At 41.3% G+C, this 17,499-nt stretch overlaps 1 protein-coding gene across 1 annotated transcript; it reads left to right on the forward strand.

Moving 5' to 3' along the window:
• Positions 1–4,287: 4,287 nt before the first annotated feature.
• On the forward strand, positions 4,288–17,252 carry u2surp (U2 snRNP-associated SURP domain containing). The gene is made up of 25 exons (XM_017491125.3): positions 4,288–4,438; positions 5,206–5,304; positions 5,792–5,903; positions 6,171–6,292; positions 6,385–6,452; positions 6,583–6,671; positions 6,755–6,837; positions 8,409–8,574; positions 9,150–9,361; positions 10,017–10,060; positions 11,467–11,571; positions 11,799–11,865; positions 11,937–12,109; positions 12,197–12,359; positions 12,554–12,633; positions 12,716–12,803; positions 13,040–13,171; positions 13,665–13,845; positions 14,235–14,312; positions 14,404–14,467; positions 14,996–15,149; positions 15,227–15,337; positions 15,845–15,966; positions 16,054–16,221; positions 16,821–17,252. Exons 1-25 carry the CDS (start codon positions 4,394–4,396, stop codon positions 16,957–16,959), a joined length of 2,865 nt encoding a protein of 954 aa, XP_017346614.1. The 5' UTR covers positions 4,288–4,393; the 3' UTR covers positions 16,960–17,252.
• Positions 17,253–17,499: the final 247 nt, after the last annotated feature.

A 17,499-nucleotide genomic window follows, 5' to 3' on the forward strand; every position in this document is an offset into this window, starting at 1 on the left:
ATGTGTGGTGTGTGTGTATATGTATGGTGTGTGTGTGTATATGTAAGGTGTGTGTATATGTATGATGTAGTGTTTGTAGATCAGTGATGCACCTTTCGGTATATGATTTTAATCCGTGTAGGGTTTTGATCAGGAAGGAATTTGATAGATGTGTGATCTATTTTTAATGCTGAACATCAGAATTTCAGAAGTATGTGGTATAAAATGGATGCTCAGTAAGAGAATCACAGTCTGATATTTAGTCTTTATTAAAGTCTGATTCTGTACCACACACAGACTGATTAGACGTATCAGACTCCACCTCTGCGTGTTCGCAGCGCACCTTGATTTAATGTTTAATCAATTAAGGCACGCGGTGAATGCTAAGAGCGGAGCCTCCTGTCCTCCTCAACTACATCAATTAATACATTTATTTCATAATATTTCATAATATATTGTATTTATATCTGTCTACATCACCAGCATTTTATTCTGGCAGAGCTGCTGAGTTCTGGACTGTGATTGGTTCAGGAGCTGTTTATTAATTCTTTATAACGGGTTTATATTAATGCGCTCGCGCTAATACGTTATCGTTTCTATAGTAACGGCTAGTTCACAGGGATGTGTACAGCGCACGCTCCACTGATAATAAACTGATTAAAAAATAATAGTTGATGTGATTAATTTTTATGTTCTTTATGTAATGTTTATGGAAGGAGTCTCCAGTGTCAGCGCTGTGTAACAGTCAGAGGTGAAGCTGTAACTTTACGTTTTCCCAAATCTTCATCACAAAGTTTACACTTCTCTACTGTTTCTCACTCACACCACAACGTCAAGTTTCTTGCGGTTTCTCAGTAACATGATAGGTTGCAATCATGGTTGAGAGAATAAAGAGAGAGAATAAAGAGAGAATAAAGAGAGAGAATAAAGAGAGAATAAAGAGAGAGGGAATAAAGAGTGTGAATAAAGATTGAGAATAAAGAGAGAGAATAAAGAGTGAAAATAAAGAGAGAATAAAGAGAGAATAGAGAGAGAGGGAAAAGAGAGAATAAAGAGAGAATAAAGAGAGAGGGAATAAAGAGTGTGAATATAGAGAGAATAAAGAGAGAGAATAAAGAGTGAAAATAAAGAGAGAATAAAGAGAGAATAGAGAGAGAGGGAAAAGAGAGAATAAAGAGAGGAAATAAAGAGAGAGAGAATAAAGAGTGAAAATAAAGAGAGAATAACGAGAGGGAATAACGAGAGGGAATAAAGAGAGGGAATAAAGAGAGAGAGAATAAAGAGAGAGAGAATAAAGAGGGAATAAAGAGAGAGAATAAAGAGAGAGAATAGACAGAATAGAGAGGGAATAGAGAGAGGGAATAGAGAGAGAGAATAAAGAGAGAGAATAGACAGAGAGAATAGAGAGGGAATAGAGAGAGAGAGAATAGAGAGAGGGAATAGAGAGAGAGAATAAAGAGAATAAAGAGATGGAATAAAGAGAGAATAGAGGGAATAGAGAGAGGGACTAAAGAGAGAGAATAGAGAGAGGGATGGTGAGGGAAAGTGTTTATAGCTGCTATAACGTAAGTGGGAACAGGAACTCACTCGTCTCATGAATATTAAGTTTATAAATAGCTCATAAGTATGACTTTTTAATAGATTAAACTGTAACACACAATGTTTATTAATTACTTCATTCTGATGTGTTTACTCTGATGTGTTTACTCTGATGTGTTTACTCTGATGTGTTTACTCTGATGGTGTAGTGTGAAAGAATTTAGTTTTTGCAATAAAATAACTTTTTCACATTTTTGCACAATGTGATATTTATCCTGCAGTAACTCTGTGAAAACATTGTTAATGAAGTTCATTTACAGTTAAATCTGGGTTTATTAACTGTAAAGGTAACGTAACAGAATGTCAGTAAACAGAAGGGGGTGTCGTGAGGCACTCTAACAACACAAAACTTTATAGTGTTATCAGTTTACTGTGCAGTGATATAAAGGCAATATAAAGTGACAATTCTGCCATAAGAACATACACCAGCCTATCCTGTCCTGTCCTGTCCTGCTCTGTCCTGCTCTGTCCTGCCCTGCCCTGCCCTGTCCTGTGTCTATGGTATCTCATTAAATTAAACACATGGAAGTAGAGACACGTACACAACTTATCTACATTAGCTAACTGAATTAAACTGATAGCGACACCACTGAACTACACTGAATTCATGTGTTCATCATAAACACTGCATATTTAATGAGTATATTCTACTCGCAAAAACACAACAAACAGTATGCACACACACACACACACACACACACACACACACACATACACACACAGACAAATCTGTAACAATACTGCATGTTACTGAAGATAAAATGAATTAATTACCTACATAATTTAGAAATAATGGTCTTCTCTTCTGTCCTGCGTAGATGTGGGGTGAAGATTTAAGATGCCTGATATCCATATGATTGTATGTAGCTGTACTAGTTGGAACAGTTTGTCTGGCTACATGCATCGAGTATTCACAATACATTCATACAAAAACGAAAGAAAAACGATTATAATGCAGAGACGCAGAGAAGTGTTTACATTAGGAGTTATAATGTGGTGGGCGTTATCTTTCTTTTCACAGAGGGTGTGTGTTGAGCACAGTTATACCACAGCACAGGTGAATTCTTCAATCAGAAGATGTTTTTTTTATTTTTTTTATATTTGTTTTTTTAATTTACTATAGCAGCATGGATCTGAATATTTACAACTGTAAATAACCGTAAAAGCTGTTTATTTTCTTTCCTGTAAGAGATGTAATCAGCTATATGTTGAAGAAACCAGGAGGAAATTGGCTGATCTTTTTGTCGAGCACTTTCACACCATCAGAATGAAGGATTTCTCCTTTCCAGTGGCAAGACACTTCAACAGCAATGGATATAAGATTAATGTGTGCAGCAGCAGTTGTTATTAGGAGAGCAGTGACGTGAGGAAACATATGGAGAGCGAGCTTGAAAATGTCATGTTTTGACTATTTTGTGTACTATACTGAACCTTTATATTTAAGCTATATCACACGAGCAAGAGCGAGGTTACTGAACATCTGCTTGGCTGTGATTCGGGCTGTAGGCACGAGGCCACGGGAAAGAAAGAAATATCGAATAACTGACATTTCAGACACAATCTGGCCAAACACATTGTTTATTTTTGCTCTGCTACCGGAAATAGAAGGCAAAGAAGATCTCCATCTCCCTTTCATCTCCATCTCATTTTCATCTCCATCTCATTTTCATCTCATCTCCCTTTCATCTCCATCTCCTTTTCCTCTCCATCTCCCTTTCATCTCCATCTCACTTTCATCTCCATCTCATTTTCATCTCCATCTCATTTTCATCTCATCTTCTTTTCATCTCCATCTGCTTTTCATCTCCATCTGACGAGCTTTCAGAGTTTAATCAAAAGTCAAAAGCTATATTTATGAAAAAATTATTGTTTGCCACGTCTGCTGATGATCTCACTAACTCTACTGTACTGTTTCAGTCAACTGTTTCTAGAAGTGTAATTTTACGTGGTGAACTCAGACGAGTGGAGTGACACTCAGTGATGACACACACAGTGACGCGTATGACACGATCAGAAAAAGCTGGATTTATAATAAAACCTTCCTCGGGCGTGTCGCTGTGTGTAGAACTACCAGAGCGATAAAATATAAACCTTATCTAACTAGGCTAGTTTGGTGTCGCTAGTCAAGAGGAGACACAGCTAAGCTATCACTGTATGGGTTTAGCTGCTACAGAGTCACGTAGAGTTCATTATCTTTCCTTCTGCTCTGCTCACGTCATGTTCACGTGAACTGGAACTCATATAGACGTTTACACGCCTTGTTTTCCTGCTCAGCATCAGAGGATGTTTCTGTTTCAGTTTCAACTCCTTTACTGCTTTAAATAAACAATAACCTGCGTATATCCATTTTCCCTCACGCTGACTGCGCTAGCGTTTAGCAGAACTGAATTATATTATATTATATTATATTATATTATATTATATTATATTATATTATATTATATTATATTATATTTATTATATTATTGTTCCCTTCAATACACGCATATATGTCTGGCTAAGTCCCAAATAAATTCCATTCCGAAAACTCTATTCCATACACAAGTGCACTTCATATCCCTATCTAGTGCACTTCGTGTCCTGTAGGGGGCGAGTTAATCTTCACCCTGTAGGACGTTAACGTTCTCATTCTATCACAATCATCTGCACGGTTCAGGCTCTGCTATGAGGCTAAATCCCAAACGCATCCTTTCTCCCTATGAAAGGGCACTACGTTACTGATGGCATCATGTATTCTCTATCCTATATAGTGTACTAAGTCTGCGACAGGCTGTAATTTGGGACGCGGTCCAGCGCTTTGCATTGCTGTGGGAAAATGGCGGACAAAACGCCAGGCGGGACGCCGAAGGCCAGCTCCAAGGTACATTTATAATCATTTTTATTAATTACACTGTGACTGTGTTACAGTTCAGCAGTGTGTGGGTTTTAAACCAGAAACACATCCTGCTCTGCTGCTGTGGTTCTTTTCAGCTTTAGTTAGCACACCCCGCTAACACTGGGCTGTTAGCTAAAGGATAAAATGACGTTGTTGTCGATAGCTAACTGGCTAACATCATCTTCAAAATACATAATATTACTATAAATAAAACCCACACATTAACATAGCAGTTTCTGGTAAAACTATACAAACCATGGCATAATAATGAAAACGTCTTTAATATATATTTTAACTACAAAGCTGCTCAGGAATTTACTAGTAGCTGGCTAGCATGCTAACTTTCCCGGTGTATTGCTAATATTCAGCATTAATTGCTAATATTTCTTTTAGTCAATCCTTCTTGAACGTATTTTAAATAGGATGTATTTTATTTTAAGTCGTATGTGATTTAGTAAGATACTAAAGTGCTAAGTCTGTAAATATTCCTCTACACGTGTTAGCGTAAACAGTGGTGTTGATTATGCTAATGAATTATCTCTGTGTCCAAATTTCACATTTATGTATTTATTAAAAACTACAGAAACATTCAGAGGAAGTGTGTGGTGTGAAAGTGCAGGTGTTACTCTGTGTGTGTGTTTAATATCAGTTTAACAGCCTGCAGCAGAGGAAAACATTTCCCTCCCTCTCTCAGGCCTAGTATACAGTGTGTGTGTGTGTGTGTGTGTGTGTGTGTGTGTTTTTCTCTTCAGGCTTTGCTGGAAAGTAAACTGAAGGCCTTCAGCATCGGGAAAATGGCTGTGGCTAAAAGAACTCTGAGTAAAAAGGAACAGGATGAACTGAAGAAGAAGGTGAGTGTGTGAGGGAGCATGTGAGTGGGGGTGTGAGAGAGAGAGAGTGTGTGAGGGAGCATGTGAGCGGGGGTGTGAGAGAAAGAGTGTGTACACGTCAGCATGGTGTATTATTCAGTGTATAGATTTATATAGAATTTAGATTTTACTCGCTGTGTTGTGGCTGGTGTTTAGTGCAGTGATTTACACACAGCTCTCTCCTGAAGTGTGTGTGTGTGTGTGAGGACTTCATCCAACTGGACCCCAGTCACTGCACGACAACCCCACTAACACACCAACACACACTCGCATGCCACCAACACACAGCGCGCACGAGCGTAACACTATTATCTGAGATTGTGTTGTAGCATCTGTAATGCTGGCTGTTTAAAAACAAGAGCTGAAGCATGCAGAAGCAGAACCCTGACAACACGGCAGGATATAAATAATATATCGAGTAATTATATTAATGTGTGTGTGTGTGTGTGTGTGTGTGTGTGTTGAACAGGAGGACGAGAAAGCAGCTGCAGAAATCTATGAGGAATTCCTGGCTGCCTTTGAGGGAGGTGAAGGGCGAGTGAAAACTTTTGTCCGAGGAGGAATCGCCAACGCTACTAAAGGTAATAAACACCAACATCACACACACACGCCCGCACAAACACACACACACACATCAACACTGACACAACCAGCACCACATTTTAAAACTCTTTGAACAGCAGCTCTAACATTAACACACTTCATCATTAAACTCCAGCTGTACTGTGTGTGTGTGTGACAGAATAAAGCACATGTGGTTGCTGAGGGTTAAGCCGGAGTGTGTGTGTGTCAGTGATGAAGCACACTGTATAACCCTAACCCTAAGTTTACACGGTTTATATGTACAGAGGAAGCTACAGTCGATGATAAGAGAGGAAAACTTTACAAACCCAAATCCAAAATTCTGGAGGCGAAAACATTTTTACCGCTGGAGACTCCGCCCCAGTTTCTCACCTTAGACAAACGCAACGTGAGTTTCACTCCATTCCTGCTTTTCTTCTACTTTTCACTTCCTCTCATTCATATGGGGGAAAGGTAATGATCTTCCTAAATTCTCTCAAGGCTTTAAAGAAAGCGGAGAAAGAGAAGAAAAAGAGCAATCTGGAGCTTTTCAAAGAAGAGCTGAAACAGTAAGTGTGTTATCTCACTCTCTGTGTGTGTGTGTGTGTGTGTGTGTGTGTGTGTGTGTGAGAGAGAGAGACACACAGAGAAAATGTCCTTTTTAAAAAAAAAAAACAAAAAAAAAACCCCTGTGTTTAGAATCCAGGAGGAGCGGGATGAACGCCACCGGATGAAGGGACGAGTCAGTAGATTTGAGCCTCTGCCCAACGTGGAGGGAAGACGCTCCTGTAAGTTTTGTGTGTGTGTGTTTGTGTATTTGTGTGTGTGTGTACCATCATGGATTGGTGATGAGGTGTTTGTGCTGTTCCAGTTTTAGATGAATCTGCTCCAGGCTCACATGATGTTGGAGATCCTACAACCACAAACCTGTACCTGGGAAACATAAACCCTCAGGTCATTTACATTCATGATTATTTTTACTGTATTTTATCCTGATTTAATTTTATTAAGAGGACTATACATGTATGAACTTGTTTTACTCACACACACTGTTGAATCCATAGCTTTAGAAGCCACACTGGAATATATTATGTTCCAGTTTTATGATCCATAAAGTTAGTTAATCAGCCAATCAGCAGTGCAATGCATAAATCATGCAGATACGGCCAGCAGCTTCAGTTAATGTTCACATCAACCATCAGAATGGGGATAAAATGTGATTTGTGATTTTGAGCGTGTCCTGGTTGTTGGTGTCAGTCAGGCTGGTTTGAGTATTTCTATAACTGCTGATCTGTGTTTCACACACAACAGTCTCTAGAGTTCACTCAGAATGGTGTGATAAAGAAAATACATCCAGTGAGCGTCAGTTCTGAGGACGGAAACAACCTTGTAGATGAGAGAGATCGACGGAGAAGGTCCAGACTTGTCACAGGCTGCAGTAACTCAGATAACCACTCTGTATCGTTGTGCCGAGTAGAAAAGCATCGCAGAATGCACAACATATCGAACCTTGAGGCGGATGGGTTTACAACAGCAGAAGACCACGTCGGGTTCCTCTTCTGTCAGTCAAGAACAGAAAGCTGAGGCTGCAGTGGGTACAGGCTCACCAACACTGGACAGCTGAAGACTGGATGAACTTCCTGGTCTGATGAATCACGGTTTCTGCTGAGGAACCCAGATGGTCCGGTCAGGATTTGGCTCCGACAGCATGAATCCCTGGACCCGACCTGCCTTGTGTCACCAGTCCAGGCTGGTGGAGGTGGTGTAATGGTCTGGGGAATGTTTTCTTGGGACACTTTGGGACAAATCAATCACGGTTTAAATGCACAGCGTATTTGAGTATCGTTGCTCTCCGTGTGCATCTCTTCATGGCCACAATTTACCATCTTCTAATGGAACGGCTACTTCAGCACGATAATGCACCATGTCACAAAGCAAAACTCGCCTCTATCTGATCTGCAGGAATTGTGTGATGCGACCATGTCAACATGGAGCAGAATCTCAAAGGAACATCTTGTAGAACCCTTGCCATAAAGAATTGTGGATTTGAGAGCAGAGGGAGACTCTACCCTTCTCAGTGTTAGTATAGTGTTCCTAATAAAGTGCTCAGTGAGTGTGTATCAGTGTAAATATGATCTGCTATGCAGTTTTGACTAATGATAATAACAAAGTAATAATAATAATAATAATGTAAGCAGCAACTGAGTTCATTTTGAGTGTGTAGTGTCACTGGAACACACACGCGCGGTTGTTTTAATAAACACTGTGTGAAAGCTCACACTGCTACATGACCTGCACTGGAGTAATGAAGCTTTTTCAGATTCCACTGCATAAACACTTTACCCCAAATATCACTCTACACTGTACACCGTCCTCAATGGTCTATTAATGCTCTTAAAATTTAAGTGGTGGGAAAGTGTGTGTAAAAGGTATGTACTGTTGATGTCATGGTCATGTGACCCTCGTCCAGTCGCACTGGGTTTTTTTGGTCACTGATTTTCGACTCGGTCCTGTTTGTGTTGTAGATGAACGAGGAGATGTTGTGTCAGGAGTTTGGACGCTACGGGCCGTTGGCGAGTGTGAAGATCATGTGGCCCAGGACTGATGAGGAGAGAGCCCGAGAGAGAAACTGTGGTTTTGTGGCCTTCATGACGAGGAGAGATGCAGAACGAGCGCTTAAACACTTAAATGGTGTGTGTGTGTAAAACATTAGTGTAAAAATAGCATGTAAAAATACCAATCTGTTTACTTCACTCATCATCACGTCACTTTTTACATCACTCATCATCACGTCACTTTTTACATCACTCATCATCACGTCACTTTTTACATCACTCATCTCTTCACTAATCACTCATCGTATTACTCTTCATCGCGTTGCTCTTCGCTGTGCCGCTTTCTCCACAGAATGTTTAACACCTCACCTGTTCTGTTGTTCTTGTTAACTTATTCACATTTTATTCCAGCCGTTTTTTTTAAATAACGACGTGAAATGAAATCTGATCTTTTTTTTTTCTCATCACGTTAGTTTTAGTTTGAGTCTCTTATTAAGTTCAGACCACATGGTTGACTTTCCTTCATGCCCGAGTGTAAATGTTGTGACTCTGAATGTTTCACCTGCAGCACATGCTGGAAAACAGATTTCTTCTCCACTTTTCAAACAGGTGTATGTGTGTGTGTGTGTGTGTGTGTGTGTGTGTGTGTGGGGAACTGGAGCTTCATCCCCCTGCAGTGTTTAACATTTAATTCTGGTTATGTCCTTTCAGGAAAAATGATAATGAACTTTGAAATGAAGCTGGGATGGGGCAAAGGCGTGCCAATTCCCCCCCACCCCATCTACATCCCTCCATCCATGATGGAGCACACGCTCCCTCCTCCACCTTCTGGTCTGCCCTTCAACGCTCAGCCCAAAGAGAGGCTGAAGAACCCCAACGCCCCCATGCCCCCACCTCCCAAGAACAAAGACGAGTTCGAGAAGGTAACTCGCTCCACACGGACGCCACAAAAACAATAAAGCTGTAATTAGCTCTGTCGAGTTAGTTAGGAGAACAAAGGTTTATTTTGAACACTGGGGTGAGTTCCTCACAGCTCCCTCACATCAGTCTGATCTCTGAGAGATTTATCACCGTCTGATTGATGATGTGGATCGGTATGAGTAGTTCAATATTATTAAAATATTAGTTAAAAAAAGCAGTAAAAACCCAACACACCTCTTCCGAGTGAATAATTCTACCACCATGTTGTCGGATTATAATCTCAGACGGAATTGATGAGGCTGCTGTGAGGAATAAACCCCAGTGAAAGTGAAATCCCTGTGAGTGTAGAGTAGAATAAACACTATACACTGATATACACGGGTAAGTCATGTAGAGTGAACCTTCACTCATTTGTAGGTCTTGATGTTATTTTCAGAGCTGTATGATGTTGGTTTTGTTGTTAGAGATGTAATTGCGTTAAGATGTTTGTAGACAGTGTGGTGTAAAAGTGTCAGTAGTTCAGTTATAAAGTTTTAAAACTGACCAGCGTAGACGTTTTGTTGTAGGTTAATGTTGCATATAGTGTTATGCTTGTTTCCTTTTTAACAATACTCACGTCTATTCTATGTTTATTATCTGATGTGACTTCATATCCAGACTCTGTCGCAAGCCATAGTCAAAGTGGTTATCCCAACAGAAAGGTACATGTTTCTCTTCTTCTCCAAATTCTTATCAAATGTAGACAAAATCTCTGTAGTTTATAAACCATTGGACATGTGAGCGCTACACAGGCTGTTCAGCTGAGCAACAGTTGAGGCAGAGCATAAATATACACACACGCAGTCACGTGCACGCACACACACACACACACACACAGAAAAAAACCTAAAGCTGATGAAAGTGCACATTAAAATTGGTCCTGAGCTAAACTAATGTTATTGCACTTGAAGTGTATTAAGCTTAAATGTGTGTGTGTTTTTGGGTAAAAGTGTAAAATAAATAAATAGTTATACATTTGTTTATTTGTAACTGATGAGACTCGGATAGTTAAATTATGTATATTCTGATTATACACATCTCCCCACAGGAAGAGGGTATTGATAATGGGACCTTCAGTGGTGTTATAAAGTTTATACACACACACACACACACACAGAGCAGCATTTAAATATGTATGCAGAAGATTTAATGTGTCAGTAACTGTGTGTTTCTTCTCCACAAAATGTGTGCTGTGGCGTTTGATAACGCTGTCAGTAAGAGTAGTGCTGACTGTATATATACACACACACACACACACACACACACACACACACACGGCTGGATCCGTGTCAGCGTGAGCTGCAGTGTCTACTCGAGAACTTACACCATTGTATAACTCTGGAATAGAGCGGTATCACAGTGATGACACACACAACCCCCCCAACACACACACACCTGCACACCTGCCTCTGGCTGATGCTCACCTGAACCGCTGCAGTAGTGTGGGTCAAAAGCGCAGCACCCAATCCCTGTAGTGTCAGTGACCTTTGACCTTGGCCTTGGTGAGCAGCACCAGTTGAACTGCAGCAGCGAGGGACCAGGAAAACGTCACAGGACTGAGGATTGGGGAAAGTATACAGAATGACATCGGTATGATCGGCTCCAATGCTTTGTGACTGTGATTTTCTACATTCTGACCCAAAGCAATAAATCACCTTTACATGATAGTTTTGTGCAAGAATTAATGTCCCTTTGGCCTGGTAACGAAACCATTAGCATGAACAGGTGACGTTAAAGGCAATGTACAGTGAGGGAGCAGTGCTGTTAGCATAGTGCCATTGTCCTCATTCTCACAGTGTGTGTGTTGTTACACTGCCAGTCAGTTTTAAACCTTACACACTGCACTGTTCACTATTCACTCACCACTCAGTGTACTGTAATGCAGTCGTGTGTGTGTGTGTGTGTGTGAGAGAGAGAGAGAAGTTGTGTGAGATAATGCAGTAAGGTAGGGTGTATGTGTGTGTGTGTGTGAGAGTGCGTGCACAAGTGGATATGACCGTGTGTGTGTGTGTGTGTGTGTGTTTTGTTGATGGCTCTGAATCCGTGTCTAACTGTGTTGCTTTTGTAGGAATTTGCTCTCTCTAATCCACCGGATGATCGAGTTTGTGGTGCGTGAAGGTCCTATGTTTGAGGCCATGATCATGAACAGAGAAATTAGCAACCCCTTGTACAGGTGAGCTTTATCACCTGTTTTTTTTTTTTCTCACTAAGCTCTTTACATGGCATTTAATTTCAATAAACAGGCTTTCATTCATTCTGAATTATACAGTCTAACATATAGAGAATCAAAATAACACTCAGTCTTACATGAATCAGTTATGAACCTCACACGGCCGTGGCAATAAAGAGGCTTCACTCTTCACATCTTTTTAAATAAATTACACGTGTGTTTGTGTGCAGGTTTTTATTTGAGAATCAGAGCCCGGCTCACGTGTATTATCGTTGGAAGTTGTATTCCATCCTGCAGGTAAGTCACTACACACACATACATCCCCCCAGTGTGTTTGAGCTGAGACTGAACTCTGAAATGTCACACAGGGAGATTCTCCGACTAAGTGGAGGACAGAGGACTTCAGGTTGTTTAAGAACGGCTCGTTGTGGCGACCGCCTCCTCTGAACCCGTACCTGCACGGCACACCTCAGGAGGAGGAGGAGGAGGAGAATGAAGATGAGGAGGAAGAAGGCATCAAGAAAGGATCTCTGAAAGACGAGTATGATACTTAATACACATGAAGGCATAAAACAAACAGAAGGAGGAATAGTAATTAACACGTACGCGTGTGTGTTTACGTTTACAGTGAGAGAGATAAACTAGAGGAGATTCTGCGAGGTCTCACCCCCAGGAGGAGTGACGTTGCGGAGGCCATGCTGTTCTGTCTCACTCGCGCTGACGCTGCAGAGGAGATTGTCGAGTGCATCACAGAGTCTCTGTCCATCCTGAAAACCCCGCTTCCTAAAAAGGTCAGAACACCTCTCACACACACACATATGCTGTTAATTATTGCGAAATTTACTGTATTTATAGTTTAAATTAAAAAGAAATTGTTTTCTTTGGTATTTTGTATGAAACAAAAAAGAGAAGACAGGAAGTAAAGATATTTAGTGTTACTTCTGTTTTGATTAATAATCTTTTTTTTTTTATAATTTCTTCACAGATTGCGAGGTTATATTTGGTGTCTGATGTGTTGTATAACTCCTCGGCTAAAGTCGCTAACGCCTCCTATTATCGGAAATTGTATGTCAATTACGTAATTATTTTTCGGTGTCTCAATTTGTAAGCAGCATGATGTCATTAATTTGCTCTTTTTCTTTACCAGCTTTGAGATTAAACTGTGTCAGATATTCTCTGATCTCAACGCCACCTTTAAGACGATACAGGGCCACTTACAGTCTGAGAATTTTAAGGTACACATTGCTGCTATATTTAAATATGTTAAGCAGCTGTTTGTGTGAGAGCCAGAGTTCCTGAATTTGGCATCCTGTGAGCAGTGTGTGTTTACTTGCTGTTCTGCTGCGTGCGTGTGCGTGCATGCGTGTGCGTGCATGCGTGTGCGTGCGTGCGTGTGCGTGCATGCGTGTGCGACCTGCCTGAGTCTCACACTAAAATGGAAATTGTTTAATACCGGTTTTTATCTTCTCAGCAAAGAGTGATGTCATGTTTCCGAGCGTGGGAGGACTGGGCCGTGTATCCTGATCCGTTCCTCATCAAACTCCAGAACATTTTCCTGGGTCTCGTCAGTCTCGATCCCGAAAAGGAGGCAGAAGTGTCTGAGGTGAGGGTTTAACACCACAGCCATGTTCCACTTCTGTCCTTAATGTGTTCTTGTCCTCTTTCCCTCAGTTTGACCTCCACCTGACTGAAGTGTGATTAAATCTTTAATCACACAGTGGGGTGGGGGGGGACGGGGGGGGGGGGGGGGACGGACACAGTGGAGGCTTGGAGGTTTAGGCTCTGGGTTACTGATCAGAAGGTCGGTGGTTGAAACCCCAGCACTGCCAATCTGCCACCGTTGGGCCCTTGAGCAAGGCCCTTAACCCTCTCTGCTCCAGGGGCACTGTATCATGGCTGACCCTGACGTCTGACCCCAACTTCCTGACATGCTGGGATATATGAAGAAAAGAATTTCACATTGCTGTAATGCATATGTGATCAATAAAGACTCATTATCATTTTTAACCTTATTTACATCAAAGGTGTCCCTGATGTAATAAAATAAGCTAGTTAATCAGAAATAAAGTCTCGGTGTGTGTGTGTGTGTGTGTCAGCCCACTGAACAGGTTGAGGATTTGGATGGTGCCCCCATCGTGGAAGAGGAGTTGGATGGAGCACCTTTAGAGGATGTTGATGGAACACCAATCGATGGAGCTCCACTAGATGGTGCTGTACTGGACGACCTGGACGGGGTTCCAATAAAAGGATCAGAGGAAGAGCTGGACGGCCTTCCTCGTGAGTCACACCTGCGCACTCTCACTCTCTCACACACACACACACACCCCTTCACTCTTTACACACATCTCAGATGTTCAGGGTGAGAATGTCAGAGCTCATTGCCATAGTAACTAAAAGCTGACTCCGCCCCTTCAGCCATGTGTCCGGAGTAACAGACAGAATGTAGTGAGATAACCAGGGCGAGTTGCCAGGAATTTTAAAAATCCTTTTATACAGGGGGGTGAAACTGATGGGATTTAAACCCTGATAAACAGGTTATTGGATACAGTAGAAGAGGAAGGTTTCAGTCTCAACATGATTGTTTAGACGGATCAGATGACACGGATTTACATGAAAAAGAAACTCTTGTGTAGAAATAATCCCTGATTTGAGCTTTACTTGTTTAGTGGACGGACAGAAACCTGGGTTTAAAATGGCTCCATCTAAGTGGGAGGAAGTGGACGGATCTGCTCTCCAGGCTCAGGGTATTTATGGAGATTTCTCTCACGTCCGTCAGCTCTGTGCTCAGCTCTGTTTCCGTGTCTTTAAGATTTTATACTGATGTTTGTTTCACAGCTATAACTACGTCAAAGTGGGAAGTCTTCGATTTGCCAGAGGAGTCTGAGAAAAGCGGCGAGAGGTAAAAATCAAAGCTCGTTTATTTTATTTTTATTTAATAACATCTGTTGTATGGAGGACCAAACCTGCAGGAATTTAAAAATAAACAAACACGTGTAATAATGGGAAAATAATTAGGAATAAACGACATGATAAAACAAATATAAATCATTTATTTTTTGTTAAATTTAATCCTGTATTTATTTTATTTTTATTCTTTTTAACTTTAATTTATTCTTTTATTTATTTTTTCCATTTGTTTTATTTATTTATTCATGGGTTCATTTTTTACTTATATTTATTTATACTTGCATGTATTTATTTCCATGTTTATTTATTTCAACATTTTAATTAATTATTTATGTTTGTATTTACACTTACACTTCTGTGTCTTGTTTTGTTTATTATGTATTTATATTTAATTTCTGCAGTTTTGGTCCTCCATACTGTTGATGTTGTGTGGTTAGCGTTTAAACTGCTGAATGTTTCAGGACATAGTGACCACTTCTGTCTTATTGCTTGTGAGTGACTAAAACACTGTACATAACAGGAAAACACACGAGGGCGATGTGAAGGAGACTGTGAAGAGTTCCTCGGCAGAACTGCAGTCTCAGCCTGCTAAAGAGGAACATCAGCAGGACTCTAAATCGGCCAAACTTTCAGAGATGAGTGAAGAGAAACGCGCTAAGCTACGGGAGATTGAGGTGAATTTGCTCATCACATGCTGCTCCATGTACAGCCAGGAACTCTGTTAGATGTTTAATTACGCTTCTGTTTACAGCTCAAAGTGATGAAGTTTCAGGACGAGCTGGAATCCGGAAAACGGCCCAAAAAATCCGGCCAGAGTATTCAGGAACAGGTGGAGCTGTACAGGGACAAACTACTGCAGAGGGTCAGTCACACTTCTGATAGAGGGTGTGGTGTTCTGTACGGGGGTGGATGCAGGGGTGTGTGGGTGTGGTCATGCAGGGGTCAGTATTTTGTGTATATATAAAATACTTTGTGTAAATACAGCATTAATGCCACTTTTGATATTCGCTGTACAGTGAGTGTAATTTCATACTGCAGCTATATTTCTTCATAGAGCAGCATGTCTCTTTCTCACACACACGCACGCACACACACACACACACCATGTTTCTGACTCTTGTGTATTTTTATAAAAGCATGGTATAAACATTCCTGTGTCCTGGCTGAACTGCAATAAAACACATGTAGCTGAATAAATTCAGGCTGAGAGTGAATCAGTCATTCTCCTGAATCTTTATTGACCAATCAACACTTAGCACTGCAAGCTCCGTCCCAAGAAGTCAGAAACTGGGGCAGGGCCTGAAAATGTTCCTTTGCTGGAAATACGGGAGTGTTTGGGATATGCTGAAGTCTGTTTTATAACTTTTAGGAAAAGGAAAAAGAAGTGGAGAAAGACAAAGAGAAGGAAAAAGAGAAAAAGGACAAGGACAAATCTGATGTAACTCATAAAGAGAAGGAAAAAGAGGACTCCTCGTCCAACAGAAAAGAAAAGTAAGTGACCCACACCAGTGTCGGGGGGGAATCAGCGTCTGAAGCTGAAAGTGATTCAAATGAAATCCCTGTGTTGTGATTGGCTAGGAAGCGCAGACACAGTCCGTCTCCTAGTCCGAGTCGCAGCAGCAGTGCCCGCCGTGTCCGATCTCCATCACCGCGCTCTGAGCGCTCCGACCGCTCTCACACCAAGGACAGCTCACGCTCCACCTACAGAGACTCGCCCAGAGACAGCAGCCGAAAATCCTCCAAACGGTCTGCTTCCCCTCCACCTCTCTGTCTCTGTCTCTCCACCTCTCTGTCTCCGCCTGTCTGGCTCCATGCCTCCACCTGTCTATTTCTGCCTCCACCTGTCTGTTTCTATGTCCATGTGTCTCCTTCTGTCTCCACCTATCTCCTGTCTCTGCCCATTTCCTTCTCCATCCCTACCGTCTATCTTTACATCCACCTCTCTCCATTGTTAACCCCATTGTTACCTGTATTTGCACCTTTATTTATGTCTCTTTATTCCATCTGTACTCTCTCTCTCCAGCTGTAGCATCAGTGACGTATGAACGCTCAGTTCGATATGTTATAGAAACTTTATACACTAAGAAAAGTATAAGCTTTTACAATGATCCAGAAAGGCATTATGTAGAGTAATCTTACAGAATCCAATAACGGTGTATACAGATATATTAAATATAATGGTGTATTCCAGGGCTGATTATCAACACACCCACGTGGTGGAATGGTACAGTCCATTAGATCTGTTCTTATCTGTGTAATTCTGACAATTGTGTTTGTGCTGTGTGTTCATGTTCTCTCTCTCTCTCACTCACTCTCTCCCCCTTTCTCTGTCCTTTACTGTGCAGATCACCTTCTCCCTCCGCCACACCCAAACGCTCCCGCAGGTCCAGATCACGAACGCCCAAAAAATCCTCCAAAAAATCCCGTTCCCGTTCCCGCTCACCGCACCGCTCACACAAAAAATCCAAAAAGAGCAAACACTGAGAAATGTCTTCATCTCTTCTGTGCCTCAGTTTCATCTCGTCAGTGCGTGTAGGAAGCGTCCACATTTCTCCTCTTCCTCCATGAGGTTCAATTCCACAAGCACGCCTGCAGTTCCGTGTGATCAGGGCTCTACACCGGGGTTTATGCCAGCCAGCTCTGCTCAAGTGCTCTCAGAACAATGTGGTATTTTTGCTCGTGGTTTTTAGTCCCTGCAAAAATGACGTAAATTAAAATAGTGTATGTTTCAGTTGTATAGATGTTTTGATTTTCAATAAAGACACAGCGTATGTGAACTTTCTTCTGAGACATGCTGATTTCTGTATTTTATATGGAACTGCGTTTTTTTTCTTATCTGATCATCACATTTACTGTGATGTTACAGTGGACACTAAAGTGGCTTCCTTTACAGTCAGAGAGTTTGAGGGAGAAAAGAGCCTTGTGAAGGACAGCCGTCTTCAAACTGTCTCTGATCTGGACACGTGTGCATTGCTGGTTATCCACGGTGAAGCCAATCCCATACTTTTGTTCACCAACCAACTC

This window comes from Ictalurus punctatus, chromosome 17 (assembly GCF_001660625.3).
Source record: "Ictalurus punctatus breed USDA103 chromosome 17, Coco_2.0, whole genome shotgun sequence".
In the NCBI taxonomy this organism is placed as follows: domain Eukaryota; kingdom Metazoa; phylum Chordata; class Actinopteri; order Siluriformes; family Ictaluridae; genus Ictalurus; species Ictalurus punctatus.